The sequence below is a fragment of the Hydractinia symbiolongicarpus genome, chromosome 11 (assembly GCF_029227915.1).
Source record: "Hydractinia symbiolongicarpus strain clone_291-10 chromosome 11, HSymV2.1, whole genome shotgun sequence".
In the NCBI taxonomy this organism is placed as follows: Eukaryota; Metazoa; Cnidaria; class Hydrozoa; order Anthoathecata; family Hydractiniidae; genus Hydractinia; species Hydractinia symbiolongicarpus.
The window spans coordinates 12,557,049-12,578,570 of record NC_079885.1 but is presented as its reverse complement, the minus strand read 5'-3'; the positions used below and the strand labels follow the sequence as shown (position 1 = coordinate 12,578,570).

General features: G+C 34.0%; 2 protein-coding genes across 2 annotated transcripts; both read left to right on the top strand.

Moving 5' to 3' along the window:
• Window positions 1-2,536: 2,536 nt before the first annotated feature.
• LOC130614080 (proteasome subunit beta type-5-like) lies at window positions 2,537-14,087 on the top strand. The gene is made up of 7 exons (XM_057435477.1): window positions 2,537-2,713; window positions 6,790-6,934; window positions 7,884-7,995; window positions 8,579-8,678; window positions 9,614-9,643; window positions 9,788-9,992; window positions 13,856-14,087. The coding sequence occupies exons 1-7, from the start codon at window positions 2,573-2,575 to the stop codon at window positions 13,945-13,947; spliced, it is 825 nt and encodes a 274-aa protein (XP_057291460.1). The 5' UTR covers window positions 2,537-2,572; the 3' UTR covers window positions 13,948-14,087.
• LOC130614081 (uncharacterized) lies at window positions 9,999-13,888 on the top strand. Its single transcript, XM_057435478.1, has one exon. It carries the CDS (start codon window positions 10,847-10,849, stop codon window positions 11,600-11,602), a length of 756 nt encoding a protein of 251 aa, XP_057291461.1. The 5' UTR covers window positions 9,999-10,846; the 3' UTR covers window positions 11,603-13,888.
• Window positions 14,088-21,522: the final 7,435 nt, after the last annotated feature.

The following is a 21,522-nucleotide window of genomic DNA, read 5'->3' as shown; positions in this document are numbered from 1 at the left end:
TTCTCAGGCAAAGATTTTTCATCAGGATACTCTTGGTTTTTTACAAGTGGTACATCCTCCAGCTTGATAGCTTTTGACGGTTTCACGCCGATCATTGCGGTCTACTTTCCACTCCTTCCCTTTTTCATCACGTATCACACGTTCACCACCATGACCACAGAATGCATGATGTATATGCCTTCCTGTTTCCCTCGACATGTGTTCTAACCATTTAGATGCATCATAGCTATAACCTTCACTATAAAATACCTTCTCCGACCTGCTCGGCATATGTTTCACTTTCTTACCTTTGCAAATTATCGTCGTCTTAACCCCTTCGCATTCATCTTTCTTATGCCGCGTGAGATTGTAGGCTTTTTTGAATAGTTGACCGCATACTTCGCATTCCAATGTATTTGTCAACGCCTCTATATCTTTGATGTAGAAGCAGTGAGCCTCCAACATTCCAATAATGATGTCATCTAACCCTTTCTTATGCTGCTTCTGACCTTAGACAAGCTACCATGGTGCTTTCTCGTTGTTTGTCCTAAGTCCATACACTTTGATGTTGATTTTAAAGTGGTTTGCGATACCCTCCATATCCACCAACTTTGTAGAGCACACATTCTTACGTTTCAGTTTAGGTTTTTCGTAAAACTCTCGTGCTATTCCGAGAGCTTTCTTTGTTAGGTGTTCTGTTCTACGTTCTACGTTAGCCCTCTTTTTTACCGCTATACATCTCCAGAGACATAGATTATTCTTTCTCACTTTGTTACCATCCATAGCGTAGATACATCGCTTCTTCCGTGGCCAGTCTGGAAGAGGTCCACATCCCAGAAGAGGCTTACGTGTGCTTATTATCTTGATCTGCCCGTTGTTCGAAGATGGTTTTCCCTTCATATGCTCCTGGGGTCTCGATGGTTCCGACTGGTGGTAAATATGCCTTGCTCCAGAACTCACCATCCTCTAGATCCAGACGCTTCATCTCACATTCCTCTATGAATGCTTCGATCTCTGCGATGCTTGATAAAGACTTGGAGCTCTTAGTTTTGTGATAGAGAGATACACCACCTCCACTTTGGTGAATGCTGTAAATAACATTTACTCGCATATCTATGTATAGTGTAATTTTTCGCATGATTAGTGGTTGGTTCAGATTCTTGTTGATTCTCCAAGTTTTGACTCTATTTCCATCTTCCAAGATATTCATGTCGTGTTCGTCAAATATGTGTTGGATATCTTCAAGGCCTTCTGGATCTGTGGGTTGGAACTGGGTTCCACGTTGCTGCTTCTTTGCGTGTAAAAATATGTGTTTTATATCCTCAATACCTGTGGTTTCCTTCTTTTTTCGTGGGAACATGTGTTTGATATCTTTGATTCCATGATATTCGTCTTGCATGTCGTTCTCTTGTACTTCCTGCTCGACTTCATCGTGAAGCGTCGTTCCTCTCAAAAGTTGTTCCTTTGCTTTTTTGTAATAATCAGTAACAGTATCTCGCACACTCTGCAATCGAGCGGTAAAAGCATCACTAGTTGCTGCTACTGTGCCGATACAGCGTTGTATATTGCGTTGGTCGCATTTCTAAAAAAACTCATTTTGTCTCTTTATTATATACACATTTTATTTATCAATAAATTTTTAAATGGACAGAAAATTTTAAATTATTTTACTCAACTTGCGCATGATGTCATCGGTGGATTTTATCAAATTTATCGGATTTTTGCACATGCGCAGATATTTTTGCTGATGTCATCACAAAGTTATAATTTTGATAATTTATGCTGATGACGTCACACGGTTTTACGGGGGTGTCGGTGTCGGGGATCTCTGTAGAAGCGGGGGGGGGGGGGGGGGGGGGGGGAGTTAACACCTGTAACCCTGAATTAATCAAGTCGGATGCCGTCGGATTTGTTTACATTTTGTGAATACATTGGGGGGTGTGTGTCGGGGGATCTCTAGAGAAGCGGCGGCTTTCACCTGCTCTAATATCAGAAAAAGATATAAACAGGCCATTTATTTAGCACACAAGATGACATTTTTGGTACTTTTGCATAAGTCCGGAGGCAAGGAACAAAAAAAAGATGTAAATCATACACTAAAATAAGTAAAAATATCCATAACACATAAAAATTCTCTGTTAAATAACAAAAGAACCCTACAACGTCCACCCCTAAACTTTTGTAACAGTTCCTAATAAAAATGATCATATCCCCCACCACCCCCAAGGCATCACGTAATTGATGATATGTAACGATAAAGAGTATTATTACAGCAGTTATGTTGAATATTATGGCGCATTATATTGGTTAAGGATATCTCTACGGAAAATGCTTGTGTTGTCAGGATGTTGGATAATGAGGGTTCATGTGTCGGGTCCATTTGGTTGAGGTGATTTAGTCGGCGGGATGTCGGACTTTTCTTGTCATTAAAGTATGTCTGGTACGTATTTAGCGCTATGCTAAGTAGTGGATGGAGTCTTCGCCAGTTTGGGCCGTTTTCTACTTTTTCGTCGAATCACGCGGGGTGTGATCGGCACACTTGGTTTGTTTATTAGTTTAAAAGAAAGTGCATGATCACCGTGCTAAAAACAAAATGGCATCCACAGCCGTGCATATTTATAATTATAGTCCTTCTGAACTTTATGATGTGAAGAAAAAGTCTTCAAAGATTCTAGCTCCTTCAGACGGACTTGATTTTGCTGGAGAAAGTTTTGCTTTACCTTCAGTACCAGATGTAAGTATACTTTATTTATTCACATTCTAAAGCTATAGCTAGCTTAGCTAGTTAGCTTGCCGCCACCTAACTCACGGCTGTTTCTCGTGTGGACAAAAACGTACGAAAAAATAATACACCAGTTTACAGTTAATTAGGTGAAAATTGCTATTAATTAGGCATTAAAGAAACCAATTACTTGCATCCATACACACATAAATAATTTTACACTAGCAATACACCTTTACGATAATTCAATACACCATTTTCCGATTTCAGCGAGATCATAATTTTAAAATGACGTAATCTAATAATGGCGGATTTCGTATGTAAACAAACCCTTAACGTGATCGAACACAGTGAGCGTTACTATTTCTTATGGTAAACAATTAATTAAATAGACCTTTAAATTATTTTAAAATAGTTTTTTAGTAACATATTAACTTTATTTATATGAAAAGATGCAATATGTGTTTAACGAGTCAAGTTGATGTGCTAAATGCCATCAATTTCTCAGCGTCATTTTTGTAAAAATAGTTTTACTACGCTTCTTAATATCAATATAGAAAGGGTTGCGGAGAGGTTGCCAAGGCAAAGGCATTAAGCACGGCAATGAGACAGGAATGGGAATCAGCAAGGCAGGGGTAGGCAAGGCATGGGAGGCACAGGCAAGGGCATAGTAGTAGGCAGGCACGATAAAAGGCATAGGAAGGGTAGGCAGGGGCAGGAACCTCAACAGAAACTCTCCCCCTACAACTCAAAAATTACGTATAATAATGTACAATACAACAATATAGAAAGGATTGCAGAGTGTGGGACTGGCCCCCCTAGGTTTTCAAGCAAAAATATTTAGTGGTCCTTATTTTGAAAAGATTCCTTGGCAGGACAAACATGTATAATTGCCTTTTCTAAACATGACATTTTTGTGATATGTAAATGAAAGTGGTTATTGTTGCCCTGTCCAGGATTTGAACCTGGATCTCTCATTTTCATGAGTGTCTTAGCCATTAGACCAACAAGGGCATATATATGAAAAACTTTACTGGTGCATATGCTTATGGATTTACAGCACATATAGCCATTTAATTCTTCTTGTGGATAATAAAATTCAATTTTTTCTACTAAATAGATGGGGAGACCTGGTGTTGAAAAGTTTGGATAAGGAACTATATTACCCAATATTAAACATATGGTGGAGCGATTAATAGGAAACTGTGCCATCATTCATGTGGAGCGCTTTAGTAGAAGCATGCAGTATATCATAAATCGGGTGAAGCACACACACAGCATTAGGGAGTTTTAGGTTAATATATTTTTCCAAAAATAACTTTCCTGCAAAAATACAGTTTACATGTCGTGTCCATCATAGCAAATTTTCTCAAAATGTTTGCAGAAAAACTTAAAATATGAATTGTAATCCACGGTGAGCGCTTAGTACAGGTAAACAATGTCGCACATCCATATATATATTTTCATATATTTCATCATGACAGTAGGATTAAAAAGCTCTTATTCCAAACTGAACAGAAACCTCAAAAGTATAGCAATAAACTAGGCTAGCTTGGTACTTAAATAGAGCCGGGCTTAAAAGGATTCCTGAATTGAAAATGTTATTTTGTATGTTATAGAGGATAAAAAATGTTAAAAATCTTCCTTCGTTCTCAAGTTTATGTCAGCAAAATTGGTAGTTTTATCACAGCTAAGTAGTTAATTTTATGCTAGCTTTGTATAGCTAGTTTTATGCCAGTTTTACGCTACCTATATATTTACATACTTGCTCTATTTTATGCCAGCTAAAAGCCTTAAAAGTGTTTTTTTTTTACTGTTGGAAAGGTGAATAATCTTAAAAAACGTAATAAAACAGTACAGCTATCCGCCATCAAACTGTTCAATCTTCTTTAAAAAAGGCAGCAAGTTAGCGTTATATTTCTCACCAGAACGGTGGTTCACACGAACACATTCCTAAAACACGAGTTGTGGAACATGTGTGTGAGCTCCTCCATCTTTCTAGTGCATAATCTTTATTCCCACATACAGAAAAAGCACAACGTCTAGCCATGTTTTATATTCGAAGACTGTACGTCGACTGTTGAACACGCTTTGTTTACATACAAAAATGTAGATTAGTGCCGAGGCCCCACGCGGTAAATATGTATTTTACAGAACAAGCTGAAATCGGAGAATGGTGTATTGTACATGCGTTCCTACGGCTCTCCATTGTTTTACAATATCGGAAAAAAGTAGGTAAAAATTGTGTTTTTATGAGAGTTTGTTAGAGACGAAAGCATGTTTTCTCCATTTTTTAAACTTCTGTTGTATCAATTTCTTTCAAATTTTCAGGAAACGTTAATAATAATAAGATACAACTTATGTGTACTTTTCATTAAAAACAAAACGCGGCAAGAAATGTTATCATGAAAGAACGTGTTTTCTCCTTAATAAACTCTTATAAAAGTGTGATGTTTACCTCCTCCGATCGCAAAATAAGCTGTGATGGAGTTTTAGTTTTCCCGAATTATCGTAAAAGTGTATTTACCACTTGCATAAGGCTGTAATAACAGCCTTATGCAAGTACGTAATTTATGGTCTTGTATTCTGGATTTTAATTGTACACCTCCACAGTGACTCTGTTCTAACGAACACTGATATTATGGCTGGCCAGGCAGGCTGTGATAGGCATTTTCTTTGAACTTTGTGAATGAAACATTGACAAATTATTGTCACAGAATGATGGATTTCTCTCGACGTAATTTTTCTCTGCAAGATAAAACACCATTAAAAACCTAGGGATAGCGAAAAAAGTCGTGATGTAAATTGTGAATCTCAAAATTTAGTTTCCACGAAATTTTGTTTCATTTGAGAACAACAACAACTTTGCTACCTAGGGTATTTGCTTGTCACAAATGATATAAAAGCCAGTCGCCCTGATTATGTTCGTTCTGTAAGTCTCAAGTAATATGAGACTGTCGTACATAAGCCGGCCTGCCCTGATTATGTTGCCCCGATTATGTACTTTCTACACTGTTTATAAACGGGGCAAGCTGCCGTATATAATCTGGGCAGCGTTCATAATCGGGGCAGAACAGCTCCACTCCCTTGTAAATAAGGTTGAGAAATTTTTTGAAATTTGGAAAAAAGGTCAAAATTTTAACATTGTATACAATGGAGAGCTTCGCAGTGTATATTTAATTTAAAAAAAATAAGTTTGGAGACAATTAAACGTTGGTCTCGCTTTCTTCCCATGTATTTTCTAAAAAAATCATTTTTAAGAAATGTAAAGGGTCTATGGTTGAGGTTTGACCTTTTTCTTTGTTAAAATTTTCATATACTAGCTCCACTCTTTTTTAGAGGCATGTGTTCCTGTTACATAATATTTATGTAGCCCTTAAATATTACTGACTGTTATAGCCAGAAAAGATACCTTTGTTCGGCAAAGTAAAATAAAAGTTCTTTATTTACAATTGTTTTTTTTTTAAAAAAAAGAAAACAATAATTCTACATAAAGTTTTCAAACTGCTGCTAATGTATTATTTTTTTCGTTTTGGTGCTTAGACGACAAGTATATCATGTTGAATTATTTTTCATCAAATTATTCGTACAGAGATTAATTTGGAAAATATGTTGAATTTTTTTACATTTTTTGCAAAGGCATATTAATTGTTTTGGGCTATGAAAGTCATTAATTATAGCGAATGAAAGTCATTAATTTGAGTGGTGCATAAATATTATGTAACAGGGTCATGTGCCACTGAATGAAGCTAGTCTGAAATTTTTAACGAACAAGAAGATCGAAGCAGCCATCAAGGTAGCAAGAAAGACAAATATTTTAAAAAAATTCAACTTAAACAAGTACCTTGGGATTCCTTTAAGATCTTGGAATGGAACTTCCAAACTTTGCTTTTGTTAAGATATCATCAGGAGTATATCAGTTTACACACCAAAAAAATTGTGTAACTTTGCAAGATATTTAAAAAACATACTGCATGACATCATCAACAATAATTTGTTGTAATTATGCAGAATTGTTACTATTGCGATGGTCTCTTTCAATTATTTCTCTGGAATTCCGCTCAAGTTGAAATATATTTGATTTTTAGCCAGTTGGGTTTCTAAATGAATGTACAAATGGTCAAAACAATGTAAATATTCAAATGCATCATGGGACAACCACCCTTGCATTCAAGTTTCAACATGGAGTTATAGTTGCTGTAGATTCACGTGCTTCTGCAGGATCATATATTGGTAAGTTAAAATACAAACATTGTGTAGTTGACTTGTTTTGTAAATGCTGTTCTTTGGCTTAAATTTTGCTTGATTTTTATGTTTCTGTTTCATAGTATTGATTTAATTGCTGGCATTTTGACAATTGGCACCTAGAGCATACTTACTCAACACTTGACTCCTTTAAAAAATAAAAAAACTGCAGTAAGGTACTCCTAAGAGTTAATAATCAAAATGTTATTTCTGCTAAAATCCTTCTAAAGTTTCTTTCGATTTTATTATTTTCTGCATATCTGTAACTAGGTTTATTACTATGCTTTATTTTTTCACGTCTCTTTTAAAAAAGTATAAACCATCAAGTACTAATATTTGAGTCTAGTTTCTGTCACTAATGAAATATTTTTGGCGCTATAATTTTCCCTAAACTCTCCTTCAGTTTGAGCTTGTAAAATAGATGGCAACCTGAAAAGGATGTTTTGGTTAAACATAATGATAAATTACTGACTGGTAGCCTTGTGCTAGAGCGTTCACTTCCAGTGCAGGAGGTCTTAGATTTAAACCCAGGCTGAGTCATGCCAGACATTATAAAAGTGTGAATCTATCCTTTCTTCTCAGCGTTTAGCATAAGAATAGGATTGATATTTTACAACTTTCGCTTTAAATGCATTAGGACTCCCTTTGCAGGACCCTTATTGATAGCAGTACCAATAGCAAATGACAGCAAAAAGGCTATTATGGGTAAACAACAACAACAACAACAATAATAATAATAATAATAATAATAATAATAATAATAATAATAATAATAATAATAATAATAATAATAATAATAATAATAATAATAATAATAATAATAATCATGAAAAGAAGTGTTTTCCATTAAAAATGTATATTATTCTTTAGTTTGTAAAACAACTTTGTTTTAGCCCTTTTTTGCCTATAACCAATGATTTTTTTCGTTTTTCTTTAGCTTCACAAACTGTGAAAAAAGTTATTGAAATAAATCCTTACTTACTGGGAACCATGGCTGGAGGTGCTGCTGACTGTGCATTTTGGCAACGAGTACTGGCAAGAGAGTGTAGGTTAGTAGTTCAAGGCTTTTAATCTGATCCAGATCAAGTACTGAGTCCAATCAGACATACTTCTTTTAGACGAGCTCAAACAGTTAATTTGGATTAATTAATTCATTGTAACACTTTTTAGCCCCCCTCCCCCTCCAATTTTGTAAATGTATACCGTAAATGTATTTTGTAAATGTATACTGTTTAAGGCTTGAATTTATTGACTTTCATCATTTTAGTTAGCTTCAGGACAGGAACATTATTTTCAATATGACGTTACTCCTGTCCATGGTGACTCCTGAGTTTAAAAAATTAGACAAAAATAATTGTTCTTTTTTCGGGTATACTCATCAACAATTCCAAAGTCATATTTTGGCCTTTTCTTGCAATTTCTTGTAATTTTAGGCATATAAATTGTTCGTAAGACTTTTTTTTATTCAAAAGTTTTTGTTTTGCCATTTTTTAACTGTTTGACGTCATCCCAAATTTTTTTTTTCCTAATCAGCCTCTATTCTGCTTCCAAAAAGCCTGGCCTAAATAAGGTTAAACGTTTATTTTCATTGCTTACCTTAGAAAGTTGAAAATATCAGAATGATTTGTTTAGGATGTATCAACTTCGCAACAAGGAGCGAATATCAGTAGCTGCTGCTTCAAAACTACTCGCCAACATGGTGTACAATTACAAAGGAATGGGTCTTAGCATGGTAAAAATTTGTCTACAACTAATATAAGTTGTTATTAACTGATAGCTATTTAACTGGTTTATACAGGAAATCTGCTACGCTGATTGTCTAGAGGGCCTTCACTGTGGGCTTTATACAACACTGTTTGACTTTTAACCTCATAGCAACCAAAATGGTTGCTATAAATGTAAACAAACAACTTCAGCAGAGAATTGGTGACATAGCAGCTACATATATACAAACTGAAAAATCAACTTACAGTAAATCCAAAACCTCTCATCAAGCCGCTAGAAAAACAACAAGGAATGTAGATAATTTTAAATTCACTGCATGTTTATATCAACATCCATTGCAACAATGAGCAACATGGATGATATACTTTTTCTGACGAAGAATAAACCTTGGTTTAAAAAACGTTTAAAAAAATTCTATATATGGATATTGGAATGTTTTTTTGTATATGTATTAAGAAAGTTAATACAATGAATTTCAAATCGAACATTTTTTTTTCTTTTTTTACAACCTTTTTAAATCTTCAGATAATAATCCTGGTATAGCTATCAGCTAATAAATACAATATAAACTGTTTTATCTAACTCTTCCGAGAAATATTATCCCCAGTCAGCATATCGACCTCGCAAGTGTTGTCTATACTTTGGACCTATAGATAGACAAAACAGTTTTTTTTGTGTTATTACTAAAAATCAAGGTGTTAATGTTGGATCCCAACCTTCAACAATAAGTAATAACCCAGAAGATTTTACTTTTGGATTCGATATCATTTTGTGCAGAATGTTATCATTGCCATTTACCCAAACAAGGGTTTTTGAGGAACCTTGTCATAAAGAAAAAGTCTAAATCTCATTGTTTGTTGTTTTTTGAACTATGTGTAATGCTGTATGCATACCTTGCATTTACAGTACAGTAACTAAATAATTTATGCATTTTTTTTTTAGGGAACGATGATTTGTGGTTGGGACAAGAGAGTAAGTCTTTAAGATTTGTTCATGTGAACTTTGTAACTAACTGTTAAATTAAAAAATGGGATCAAAATGTTGAAGTTTCTGTGGTCAAGGTTTTTTTCGCAGGTATTATTATAAGAAGCATTTACCTTAGTGTTTTATGTCCAGGGTCCTGGTCTGTATTATGTTGATAGCGAAGGTACTCGTCACAAAGGAGATTTGTTTTCAGTTGGATCGGGTTCAACTTATGCATATGGTGTTCTCGATGCCGATCACAAGTGGGACCTGACTGAGGAAGAAGCGTACGATTTAGGAAACCGTGCTATTTATCACGCCACTCACAGAGACGCCGGTTCTGGCGGTGTTTGTAACTGTAAGTAATTACTAGTTCCATTTTCTATCAACAGTGGCCTTTTGTTTTCTGTTTTCGTGTAAGTTTGCATGAAAACAATCTTGCGCTTAAACATGCGAAAAAATTTTATCGGCATCAAAATTCCGTTAGTGGAACAACTGATGTTATTATCAGTGTTGCTATTAACTCATATCAAAGAATTATGTGCTAAGCTGAGTACAAAAAATATATTTTCTCAATTTGGCATGTAAGATAAGTCCTAAACTCTAAACTATTTTTGTTTCAAGTGCTAGAGTAGAGGGTCCCTTGCTTTTTCGCAATAGTTTTTTAATTTTTAAATCTATCCAAGCGAAAAACTTTTCATGTTGATTTATATTCGCGAATTGACTTTAAAGCAACTTTCACAATTTTGCGATTTTTGGCCATATGACGAAAGTACTGATCGCACACGCAAAGTATGCTGAAATTAATCGTTAACCAACTCTTTAATTTGATTGAAAATCGTGTGGTATTTCTTATAGATATTTGTATTTTATGGTAACACGCTATTTAAAGAACTCTCCTTGAATAATCAACATATTGCGAAAGTAAATTCTCGCAAAAAAAATTTAAACTAATCATGTACGAAAGTAAGAACCTGATTATATTAGGTGTGTTGGCTCGGTGTTGACTCGCCACATGCTCAGCATGATAAAATTAACAGCTCGGCATAATGGCAGATCACTACAAAAAAATATTTGACATTATATGAGGTGAGTCAACCCGCCTAGGCGAGCTGGCTCGTTTTTTCAACCCGGGACGAGTTGGTTAGGTGGGTTGACTCGGTTCATATAATATCACTTTGCTGAGCCAGGGCCGGGTTGGAAAAGACAAGCATGCGCATTGCCATCCAAAACAGAAGAAAAACAATAATGGCGAGCGAAGCAGCAGACAAGAAGTTTAAATGGATTTCAGAACTTGTGGAGCAGCTAATAAATTCCCTAAAGGAATACAAAGTCAATATGACATTTAATAATAGGGACTTTAATGCTGATAAACCTAAGCAGTATGAGGAAATTCGCGTAATGATGGCTCGAAAGAATATAGAGGACGTTGATCTTTTTGGCCTAGAAAAAACTACAATAATAACCAACGATATGTGTGAACAGGACAGGAGCAACATTATAGCTGCCATAAAAATCGAAAAAGGACGAATTAAAAAGGGGTATAATCGTGTTATGGAGAGGACTAAAAAAATTAGGCAAGCATTTTCAAGTGCCGTATTAAGTGGTTCTAGAAGTGGGTCTGGAAAATTAATAGTGGAGTATGATGAACTTGTTAGTATTTATGGTGGTTCAACTTCCACACAGCCATTACGCTTTGGTTGTCAATCTGTAAATGTGACAAATTTTGGTTTTAGTACAGATTCTTCCCATGACGAGAATGAGACAATATCAACTGGGGGTATGTCTACCTCCTCAAACACTGAGGATGTCAATGATGAGAATTTGGAATGTGAAGTTATGCAAACTCCAGTTTTGAATAAAGGAAAGCAAAAGAGACCTCATGCAAAGGACCCTTTCCAACTAATTGACGACAAAAGGCAACATCTGGAAAAAAGTTTGTCTTTGTCTGCCAGACAGCGGGATTAGTTGTTATTAAAAGAAAGTAGAGAAGATACAATGTTTCTTAAATAGCTTTGTGATTCGAGCAAGCAATCTAATGAAATGTTTGCAGAAGCAATACGTGCAATGAGTACCTCTTTCATTGAAGTAGCTGAAAGTATGAAAAGATCAGTTGAGGCTTTATCAAACTCTCCAAGGAGACAAACTTCACATAATATGGTTTACTCACACCTTACTTTTCCAAGTCAATCTAATAGTAATAACAATGCCCCCAATAGGCAAATAGTCAAAGCACACAATCCAGTACCACATACTTGGATTTCCTAGGCATTACAAACTTAACCATTTAATGTTTTGCCATGTATATTTATTAACATAAAGTTTTTGTTTTGTTTTTACATCATTAAAGCACCACATTAGTTAAGGTAAAGTAGTGAACTACTAACATGTATTATATACGTATATAGTTAAAGTCCCAAATTTTGGTAAATGTGTTTTGTTTTACGAATAGAGTTTTCTTTGACTTGTAAGATATTTCTGCATACTGGAATTTCCTTTTTGAAACAACCACAGGAAACTTCAGTTTTAGTGTTTATTTGAAATTGCAACTTTTTAAAAACATAAAACATGCATAAACACAAACTTTTATATATCAATTATATAGTTCAGCAACAAGTCACTATCACTTAGTATGAGTCCGGCAGGTTTTGATTGATATATTCAGTCAATAATGATCTGATCTCGTGTCCTTCAGAAGTATTGCCTGAGTATATTGGGTCTGGAATGTTTTTGTTTAAGCTTTTATCATTTTAATGTTAGCTGTGACTAGATCTTCATCTATAACTGTTGTATTCATTTCACAGAAATTATGTAAAGTGAAACATGTCATAACAATCAGTGGTACAATGTTCAAATCAAGGTCTATTTTTTTAATAAAATTCCCTATCGTCCTTTCAGTCTTCCAAAAGCACTCTCCATAGGATTACGTGCACATCTCAGCATTACATTCAAAATAACTTGACTGTTTGTGTTGCACGATTCATATTCTTTCATGCAGTGTGGTAACAAGGGATATGCAGGGTCACCAATTAAAAAATTTGGAATTCTTTCATAACCAGGTAAAAGGGAGCTGTGAGTTATTGGCAAGAGATTTTCCTTCATGTTTTTGCTGATCATTGAATTGGCAAAAACTTTAGCATCATGGCAAGACCATGGCCATCTGCAATCAACATCCATGAACATACCTCTGAAGTCACAAACAGCTTGGACATTAAGTGAAAAAAACTGCTTATAATTAAAATAATCTTGACTGCATTCTCCTGGTGTCTTAATTGGAATATGTGTTCCATCAATACAGCCAAATGCCTGCACCATTCCATATTATAATTCAAACTCTGATGCTTTTTTGTACATCTCTTCAGAAGTTTCAAATAGTTTGATTAATTTTGGTGTCAGGTGCATAGTTATAGTTGAACACACCTCTTTAACCACTTTAGAAACAGTACACTGGTGTATCCCAAAAGAGTTTGCTGTCATCCAGATAGAACTAGTGTCCTTTAGAAAATATAAAACGACAGCAACTTTCTTTTCTAATGATAAGCTCGGTGGTTAGGTGTATTGGATTCAGGTGTGAGAAAGGGTCTTAATTCATCGCAAAGTTTATTAAAATCTTCCTTAGTCATACGAAATTTTTTTTTCCAATCAAATGGGTTGTTATAAAGCTGGTATGTATTGATCCACCACTGGTCGGTTCTCCCTGGCCTAAACCATACAGATCTTCGTTTACGTGTATTTCCCTGTTGGTGTTTCAAAAGTTTTAAGAGTTTCCTTCGTTTTGTTAAAAAATATGTCAATATGTTCTGTATCAGGCGATTTCTTCGAAGCAATGACAAAAACAGAACACCTTGGATTTGGAATGACAAACTATTGGCGACCAAAATACTTAATGATAATTTTGACTTAATTTCGCTTGTTTGTTTACATCTTGCATCCGCCATTTTTTAAAAAATTACGCGCATTTTTTTTTTAACCCGGCAGCATTGTAGGTCTTGACCCGGGTTGACTTTTCCCATATAATATAAAATTTTTTCAACCGGGTTGACCCGTCAACCGGGCCAACACCAAACCAACTCGCCTCATATAATCAGGCTCTAAGTTCTCGCGGAAAGGCTTTGAACTGGTCATATGTGAAATTTTTTCCTAGTCGTTAAAAAAAGGCCATTCGCGATCACTTTTTTTTTCTTGAAGGTATTTATTTAAATGTGTTTGTTATGTTTATAGTGTATCACATGAAAGAAACTGGTTGGGTTAAAATATCACAAATCGACGTCACCGAACTCCATTATAAGTATCGAGAACAATTGGTTGGATAATAAACAATTGAATTGAAAAATGTTTAAAAACGATATTTGGAATCCCATCTCGAGGCGATGTTAAATTGTATTGGTTTTGTATACAAACAAACGTGAAAATTATTTTTCCGTATTTAAAAGAGGTAAACAATACAAATAAATAGTGATGGTTTTTTTCATTGTCACCTTGCGTGGTTTTTTTGCGTGTATTCGCACTTGGTGTTTCACAATATAAGCACAACATAAAAAAATGAAAGTAAATATAGACACCCCCATGGTATAGCTGAAAAAGCGTCATTTTTTTATGTTGACCCCTTGTCCACAGGTATCATCCGCTATTGCCATAAGATACTAGCGTTACGCACATGCTTAACACAGCCCACGAGGATTTATAGAAATCCTTTCTGACGTGAAAACACATCAATAAAAATAAATATAGAGAACCTATTATCATCATTATTCCACCTAGCATTGATATGTGTCCCTCATATTATTATCATTTTTTCACCCCGTATTGATATGGGGTCCTTCATATTATCATCATCATTTTTCACCTAGCAGTGTATCATTTATATTCGCATGTTGTAAAAGAGATTTCTTTGTGAATAAAAGTTTTACAGGTTTTAAATCTAGCCCTATTCACAGCGCGTCTATCGCAAGCAAAATGTTTCGCGCCACACTATTCACAGCGCGTCTCTTGCAAGAAAAACAATTCGCGCCACACTATTCACAGCGCGTCTCTCACAAGAAAAATCACTCGCGCTACGCTACAACAGTTTAATTTTTTTATTTAAATTTTATTTTAGTTAATACTACATTCTTCAAATTCAAAAAAAAAAAAAACATTCATTCTGTGTTCATCGCTTTTCACTAGTGGATTCTTCATTACCACCGGCTAAAACCTTTTCTACATACAACAAGTCGTGGGGACGAGGTTGTTTTACATGTGCCAATTTAAAAAATAGGATATTGTTAAAAAGCTTGCCTATGTTGTTGAGCTTATAAGCCGATCTACCAAAGTTTCTTCATCATTAGATCAATTAAGTACTTTTGAACAGTTAATGTTATATGAAAATCATTAGCCGTCATTCTTTGCCTGGGCTTTTCTTTAATAAAAGAATATAGATTGATCATAGGAATCTTCAATGCTTTCGAATGTTGTAATTGACATTGTGTTTCCCAGTGTAGGTAACTTCTGGAAATTTCGTGGTGATATGATATCCATGGGTTGCTAACCCACGTGACGTCTATTTTTTTCTGAAAAGAAGCAAGTACTTTAGATATCAAATCAAATCTTTTTTGACATGCTAACGCAGTTTCAGGAGCAGGAAATGAACCCCACAATCCATGCGAAAAAATTAAAACATTCGGAATGCTTTTTGTTTGAAATATATTGCTTTGCTGAGAGGGCAATTTTGAAATACATTGTGATGGTCTGGTGTAAAGTTTGCATAAAATTTTGTCCTTATGAGTCATATTAATGTTCTCGATGATACAGTCCTTCTCACAATGACGTATGTCTGACCATGTGTTGTTCAAGCGGTACATTTCATTCACAGATCCATGCATAAAACGCAAACTGACTCGCAAGCAGGAAATATTTTTAAACAAAATTATCATATCTTTATCAAACCATCTGATATCTCCAGATGACTTTGAGTATGAAGTGCACACTTGGTTTACGTTTATATTATCCCGCAAATAACTGTTCTGTATGTGCTGATAAATATATCGCATGTTTGAATCTCCTGCTAGCATGAGCCATTTATAAGAGTGACATGAAATATTAGAACAGCTTAAACGTTGCCGTAAATGTTCTTTTCGTTGGTGAAACTTCGCCACGAATGTTAATAATATGCGCCATAATATTTTGATTTTTCTTTTCCCAATGAAATAAATTCCAGCTATTAAGACAAGTGTGAAAATAAAGCGCAATTTTCTCATGTTTATGGTAGTTTGAAAGTTAACACTAATAAGAAAGAATAAGGTCGTAAAAAGAAATGGTTTGAAGAAATGCATTATTTATCATATTAAGTTTTGTACTGAAAGTATATATAACAGTGAATTAACAATTTGTGTATTAACGATGTAACCGCTCTGTGGTTTTACTAGAACGAAATAAGTTTCTCAACCCAGATATATCGATGAATAAAAAATTATGTTGTAGAAAAGGGGGTAGCAAGATAATAAAGTGGGGGGAGGGGGGATAGTTTGTAAAAAAATTATTCGCTTATCTTCCCAACATGTCTTTAAATCAAAAAATAAATATAGTCTTTAAACTTCTATTATAATACATTTAATCCTCTCCCGCTATTCATTTCCCCATCTAAAACCACTAAGATTTAAAAAATACCTGACTTAAAAAATTTGCTCTAGATAGTGGTATTTTGAACAAACTTTTAGCTTTCGATAACGTCACAGAAAAAATGTTGAAATAAGCAAAAACTTATTGCTGCCATTTTGTTGCTTTTAAGATGGACTATAACGCTTAGGTCAAACGTCTCCTACATTTTATCCAACATCAAAATTTTACGTTTACAGCTTCATCCAACACATTTTCGTGTTGGATTACGGTACACCATCTCAAAATGGACCTTACACAAGAATAGTTCAAAGTTAAATACAAAAGACAGAAATACTTAATTCTTGCTTGTATATTTATCATAAGTTCTTGTATTAGGAATATATTTTAAACTTACATTAAAAGAAAAACAGGAAATATACAATGATGCTTGCTAGTAAAACGATAATAATCAACAGATGAAGATTCATTCCCTGCAAAATACTATTATTAGGCTTGTTCCTAAGCGTTAGCGATCGCAAAACTTGTGAATAATGTACTATTTCATTTTAACAAACCAGCATTTGCTGCCTTCCTAATCGTAACATGCTTGTCGTCAATAGCCCCCAATGCATGCAGAAAATTCTATCTACTTTCAAAACGATCGGCAATTTTAATCCCCTCATCGGTCGAAGAAGGTAAAGGTATAAATATCGGCACCGTTCTTTCCACAATAGCATCACAAGAACCAGTCACAATGTAAAAGACAGCTGATATAGATATACGAAATTGAAAGGAAAGAGAACAAAACTTTTCTTCAGTTGCCAAAGACCGTAGGGGTCGCATACGCTCTCAACTCTCTCCTTCTTTGCATCCATTCTCTGGTTTTCCTGTCGTCACAATCTAAAAGTTCTGATAGAACAGCAGGGAAGATCAACTGCATGCCCGTCGCGAGCTTGAATTGTTTTCGAAAGAAAGAATTAATGAACATGTTTTGTTTTTATAATAAGAGAGAATGAATGAACAGATATGTTGGATGAAATGTTGTGTGATCATTTGACCTGCGCAAAATTATCCAACATCCATCCAACAACGTCCAGCACAATGATAAACTATTGGATGAAATGTTGGACACGTTTGACCTGTGCCAAGTTTGTTTCAATTTGGACAAGCCTAAGTTATTGGAGAGCCGGAATGACCCCCTCCCCGTCCGGGTCATAATATGTTCAAAAAACCCCAGACCGCCGCCTCTCTTTAATAATAGCCGTATTCTGTCTGTGTGACCGCGAAAGCCACGTGCCGTAACGGAAACACGAAATTTTTTAAAATGCGCACGAATATCAAATGCGATATATTTTTATCCACTTTGTTGCGACGGGTAAATTTAAAGGACGGGCGAACGCGACAGGCGACCCCGTTATTAAGCGCTCCTTGGGGCGTAAAATGTCGGGTCACACATTGACTTGTGGCTTACCCCGGCGTTTCGACGGCGGGTTTCCCGGCTAGTCTCTATTAAAATAATAGCTGTCGTCTGTCTGTGTGTCCACGAAAGCGGCGTCCCGTAACGCAAACACGAAATTTTTAAAATGCGCACGAATATCAAATGCGATATATTTTATCCACTTTGTTGCGACGGGTAAATTTAAAGGACGAGCGAACGCGACGTGCGACCCTGTGGATTTTTCCACGGGTTAACGACTAGTCTTTTTAATAATAGCCGTCGTCTGTCTGTGTGTCTGCGAAAGACGCGTCCTGTTACAGAAGCACTAAATGCGATATATAAAGGACGGGTAACCCCGTGGATTTTCCACGGGTTAACTACCAGTTCATGTATGGTCGACGTTGATGTTTCAAATCGAGCTAATTAGAGCTGACATAAATCTTTGCGTGCGACAAAATAGATGTCAAAATAATACCCTCAGAAACCAAAACACAAGCTTACCGCACTCTGAATCTTATAAAAACAAAATGTCACGGATGTAAGCCGCGCTGACAAATACCGATATATTTTTGAAGTGTTTTACCGATAAAAGAAAAGGATTAAAAGTAACTTTATGAAAGTATTATTTATTAAATAAATCACGAAAGATTCGTATAAAGTACATTTGAAAGAGATAAACTCACTCATACTTATATTGATATGGATTCTTAAAAAAGATTTTCAGTGTCTTAACGTGTGTTAAATTTTAAGTTCATTTAACGAGCCACGAATCCTGAAGTTTTGCAATTCTAAAAATGACTTTACCATTTTTCGGACATCATCGTACATTCCTAACGGTCGTAACAAAATACTTTTAAGTATGCCACTAATGACGTCAACAGATCTGGATAAGATTAGAAATTACTTAATCCCTCGATTCCAAGTATGAAAGAAATTTTTAATCACGTGGATAACATGAGACTTGTTTGTGATAACAGAACCTCTTGCCGTTAATCATCATCACTTTTTAAAGCATTTCGATGACACACTAAAAGAAGGTTTAAAAGCTGGTTTAAACCATTAATTTATAATGGTTAATGTAATAACATTAGGTTATAAAAATTACTATTATTAAAAATAGTCAATAATAATAATAATAATAATAATAATAATAATAATAATAATAATAATAATAATAATAATAATAATAATAATAATAATAATAATAATAATAATAATAATAATAATAATAATAATAATAATAATAATAATAATAATAATAATAATAATAATAATAATAATAATAATAATAATAATAATAATAATTTATTTGATAAAATAGTTTCAAACAAATTCACATTCATTGCTTAAAGGTAAACTTTACAAGTCTTGCTTCATAAAGACTTTAGCAATGTGTCAAATATCAGGCAACAACTCGATGTCACTCTTAGCAACAAGGTTCAGAAACTTTTCTACATGAAAATGCTGTAATAAAAAAGATAGTTATGAGTGATCTACTATATACTTAATATATATTTATACATGTATATATAAGTTTATCTTATGTACAATTCAACAATTTACAGTGAAAATTGCTAAAAAAATTTAAGTCATAAATAAAGGCGGGTGTTAGTAGGACAAAAGGAATTAATTTTTTTTAACAAACCAAATGTGTCACTTATTATTGATTGTAGTTTTATAAAATGTAGTCATAATAATGCACTATTGGCACAGGAAAACTAATAATCTATTTCTATGAATGCTATATCATACAAGAGCATAAAAATATACAAACTATTAACATGCTTATATCCACAGTCTTTTTATTTTTTTATTTCCTGCATAAACATCTTGGTAAAAATTGGTTTATCGAAAACGTAATAAATTCTTGGGTACTAAATTTCTCATGCATAAAAATTTCTCATGCATAAAAATTGATTTATCCAACACGTGAAATGTCTATTTCACAAACAAAGAGGTATGTGGCAGTTATTAAACTATTATAATACATATCAAACAAAATTCCAAATGCAACCAAATATAATAACACAAATTCGAAAAAAAAAAAATATATATATATATACTATAGTACAAGCATATTATATGTACATTAATTTAGCAGTCAAATTGTCTAACAAAATAGTATAACAAACAAATTGGATTGTTTGTATCTATATAATATATATACATAAACATATGAACAAAACTATAAAATTTAAGTTTTATATAATATTGGGTTTTAAACAGGAATTAGAAAGGCAAATATGTCTACAAGTTTCTTTCACTGTTATTGTATATTAAAAAAAGTCAATGGAAATGTGTTGAAATAGTTTCTGTTTACTATTCACTTCTGACAAACTCAATCTTCACCTGAAGGAGTAAGATCAGACCCACTACAAACATCACTTTCAAAGTATGTTAGCAATGTAAAGTCCCTAATCTATAACTTGAAAAAGGTTATATTAAAATCAGGGTTGAGACTTCCTGCTTTGTATCTAAATCATACAATGCAAATGCCATCTAACATTTTTTTCTTTTTAAATATAAATTCACCATTATTTTAAAAATAACGATAACATTCAAGCAATTTAAATCATGTGTTAAAATTCAAAATTAAGTTCTATCTGGTGTTACACAAAAAAGAATTGTAGGAAGATTATAACTGATGTTTGCACATAATTTATGCTGTAGGACGTCCTGCCAAAAACATACTTAAACACTATTGCCTAATATCTGTTTAATATGTAGTTAACTTACAAAAGGATGTAAGAACCAGTAATCGCTAATGATACAGAACTGTATCATTGTCCTTTCAATTTGTTAGTATACATAAACTTGACTGAATTTTAGTATTTTTAAGTATCAAGCCAAACATATATACAAACTTAAAAAAATACAGAAATAAATAATTTACTGTCCACATCAAATTTTACAATTTCATTTGCATACACGGGAAAAACTTGTTGGCAAGGAGTAGAATGTGTAAATAAGATTTAATAGATGCTTTAATAATTAATTAGATCCTAGGATTATATGAAAACCATCAAATCACTAAATCATTTATTCAGCATAATCATAATTTATTTCTTTTTCTAGAAATACCTTTTATTACTTGTAATTAAATAAAATTTTTGAGATTTTTTGAACTGAACACACCTTTTGTGTGAAAATTTTATGATTCTAAATCTAACTGTTGAACCATTTTTTCCAGATTGTTAATAACCCCAATTTGTCTTTGTTCAATATCTCCATTTAAATGTCTATGGTTTTTATCACTTAGAGTTTTTCTGTCTCTACGAAAATATCGCCGTCGTGTACGGCGATTTTGCTCTGATACAGAGTCAATTTTTCCATGTAACATAGCATGTTCTTTGTGTCGTTCATGTAAATTACTCAAGAAACTGCAACTTTTGGAATGCATCATGTTATTGTTATTAACAAAATCTCGAAAATCACCTTCAGAATAAGATGCAGTTAAGTCCATTTTATCTTTTTCATCACTTCCATTATTAACACCGTCATCTTGGTAAGACTGAGAACGCTTGAATTTACTTGAGCTCAAATCGAAACTTTTTTGACGTGATATTAAACAATGCCCATCATTTTCATCTTTATCAACCTCAACAATATGCCCCTTAGAAATGTCATAATTAAAATACCCAGCAGTCTGACGTGGGCTAGATATACCACTGTCATTATTGTCCATATCAGATAACTCACCACCAATGCTCCTTTGTTTTTGTGTAGATCTTTTCTTTCTGGAAGAGGAATTGGGCGTACTTACTTCAATTTTACTGGAACTTACTGACTTTCGTAAAACCCTTCTTGGTGATCTTGGCTTTTCATAAGTTTTCTTTAAATCTTCGAAGTACTTATCAATATCTATTCGATTGGT

Bases quoted from the DNA above. Each gene is read 5' to 3' on its own strand.
- LOC130614080 (XM_057435477.1), top strand. From the start codon at position 2,573: ATGGCATCCACAGCCGTGCATATTTATAATTATAGTCCTTCTGAACTT. The intron at 6,935-7,883 runs GTAAGTTAAAAT...GTTTTTCTTTAG, and splicing joins TTCTGCAGGATCATATATTG to CTTCACAAACTGTGAAAAAA. The intron at 9,644-9,787 runs GTAAGTCTTTAA...TTTTATGTCCAG, and splicing joins TTTGTGGTTGGGACAAGAGA to GGTCCTGGTCTGTATTATGT.
- LOC130614081 (XM_057435478.1), top strand. From the start codon at position 10,847: ATGCGCATTGCCATCCAAAACAGAAGAAAAACAATAATGGCGAGCGAA.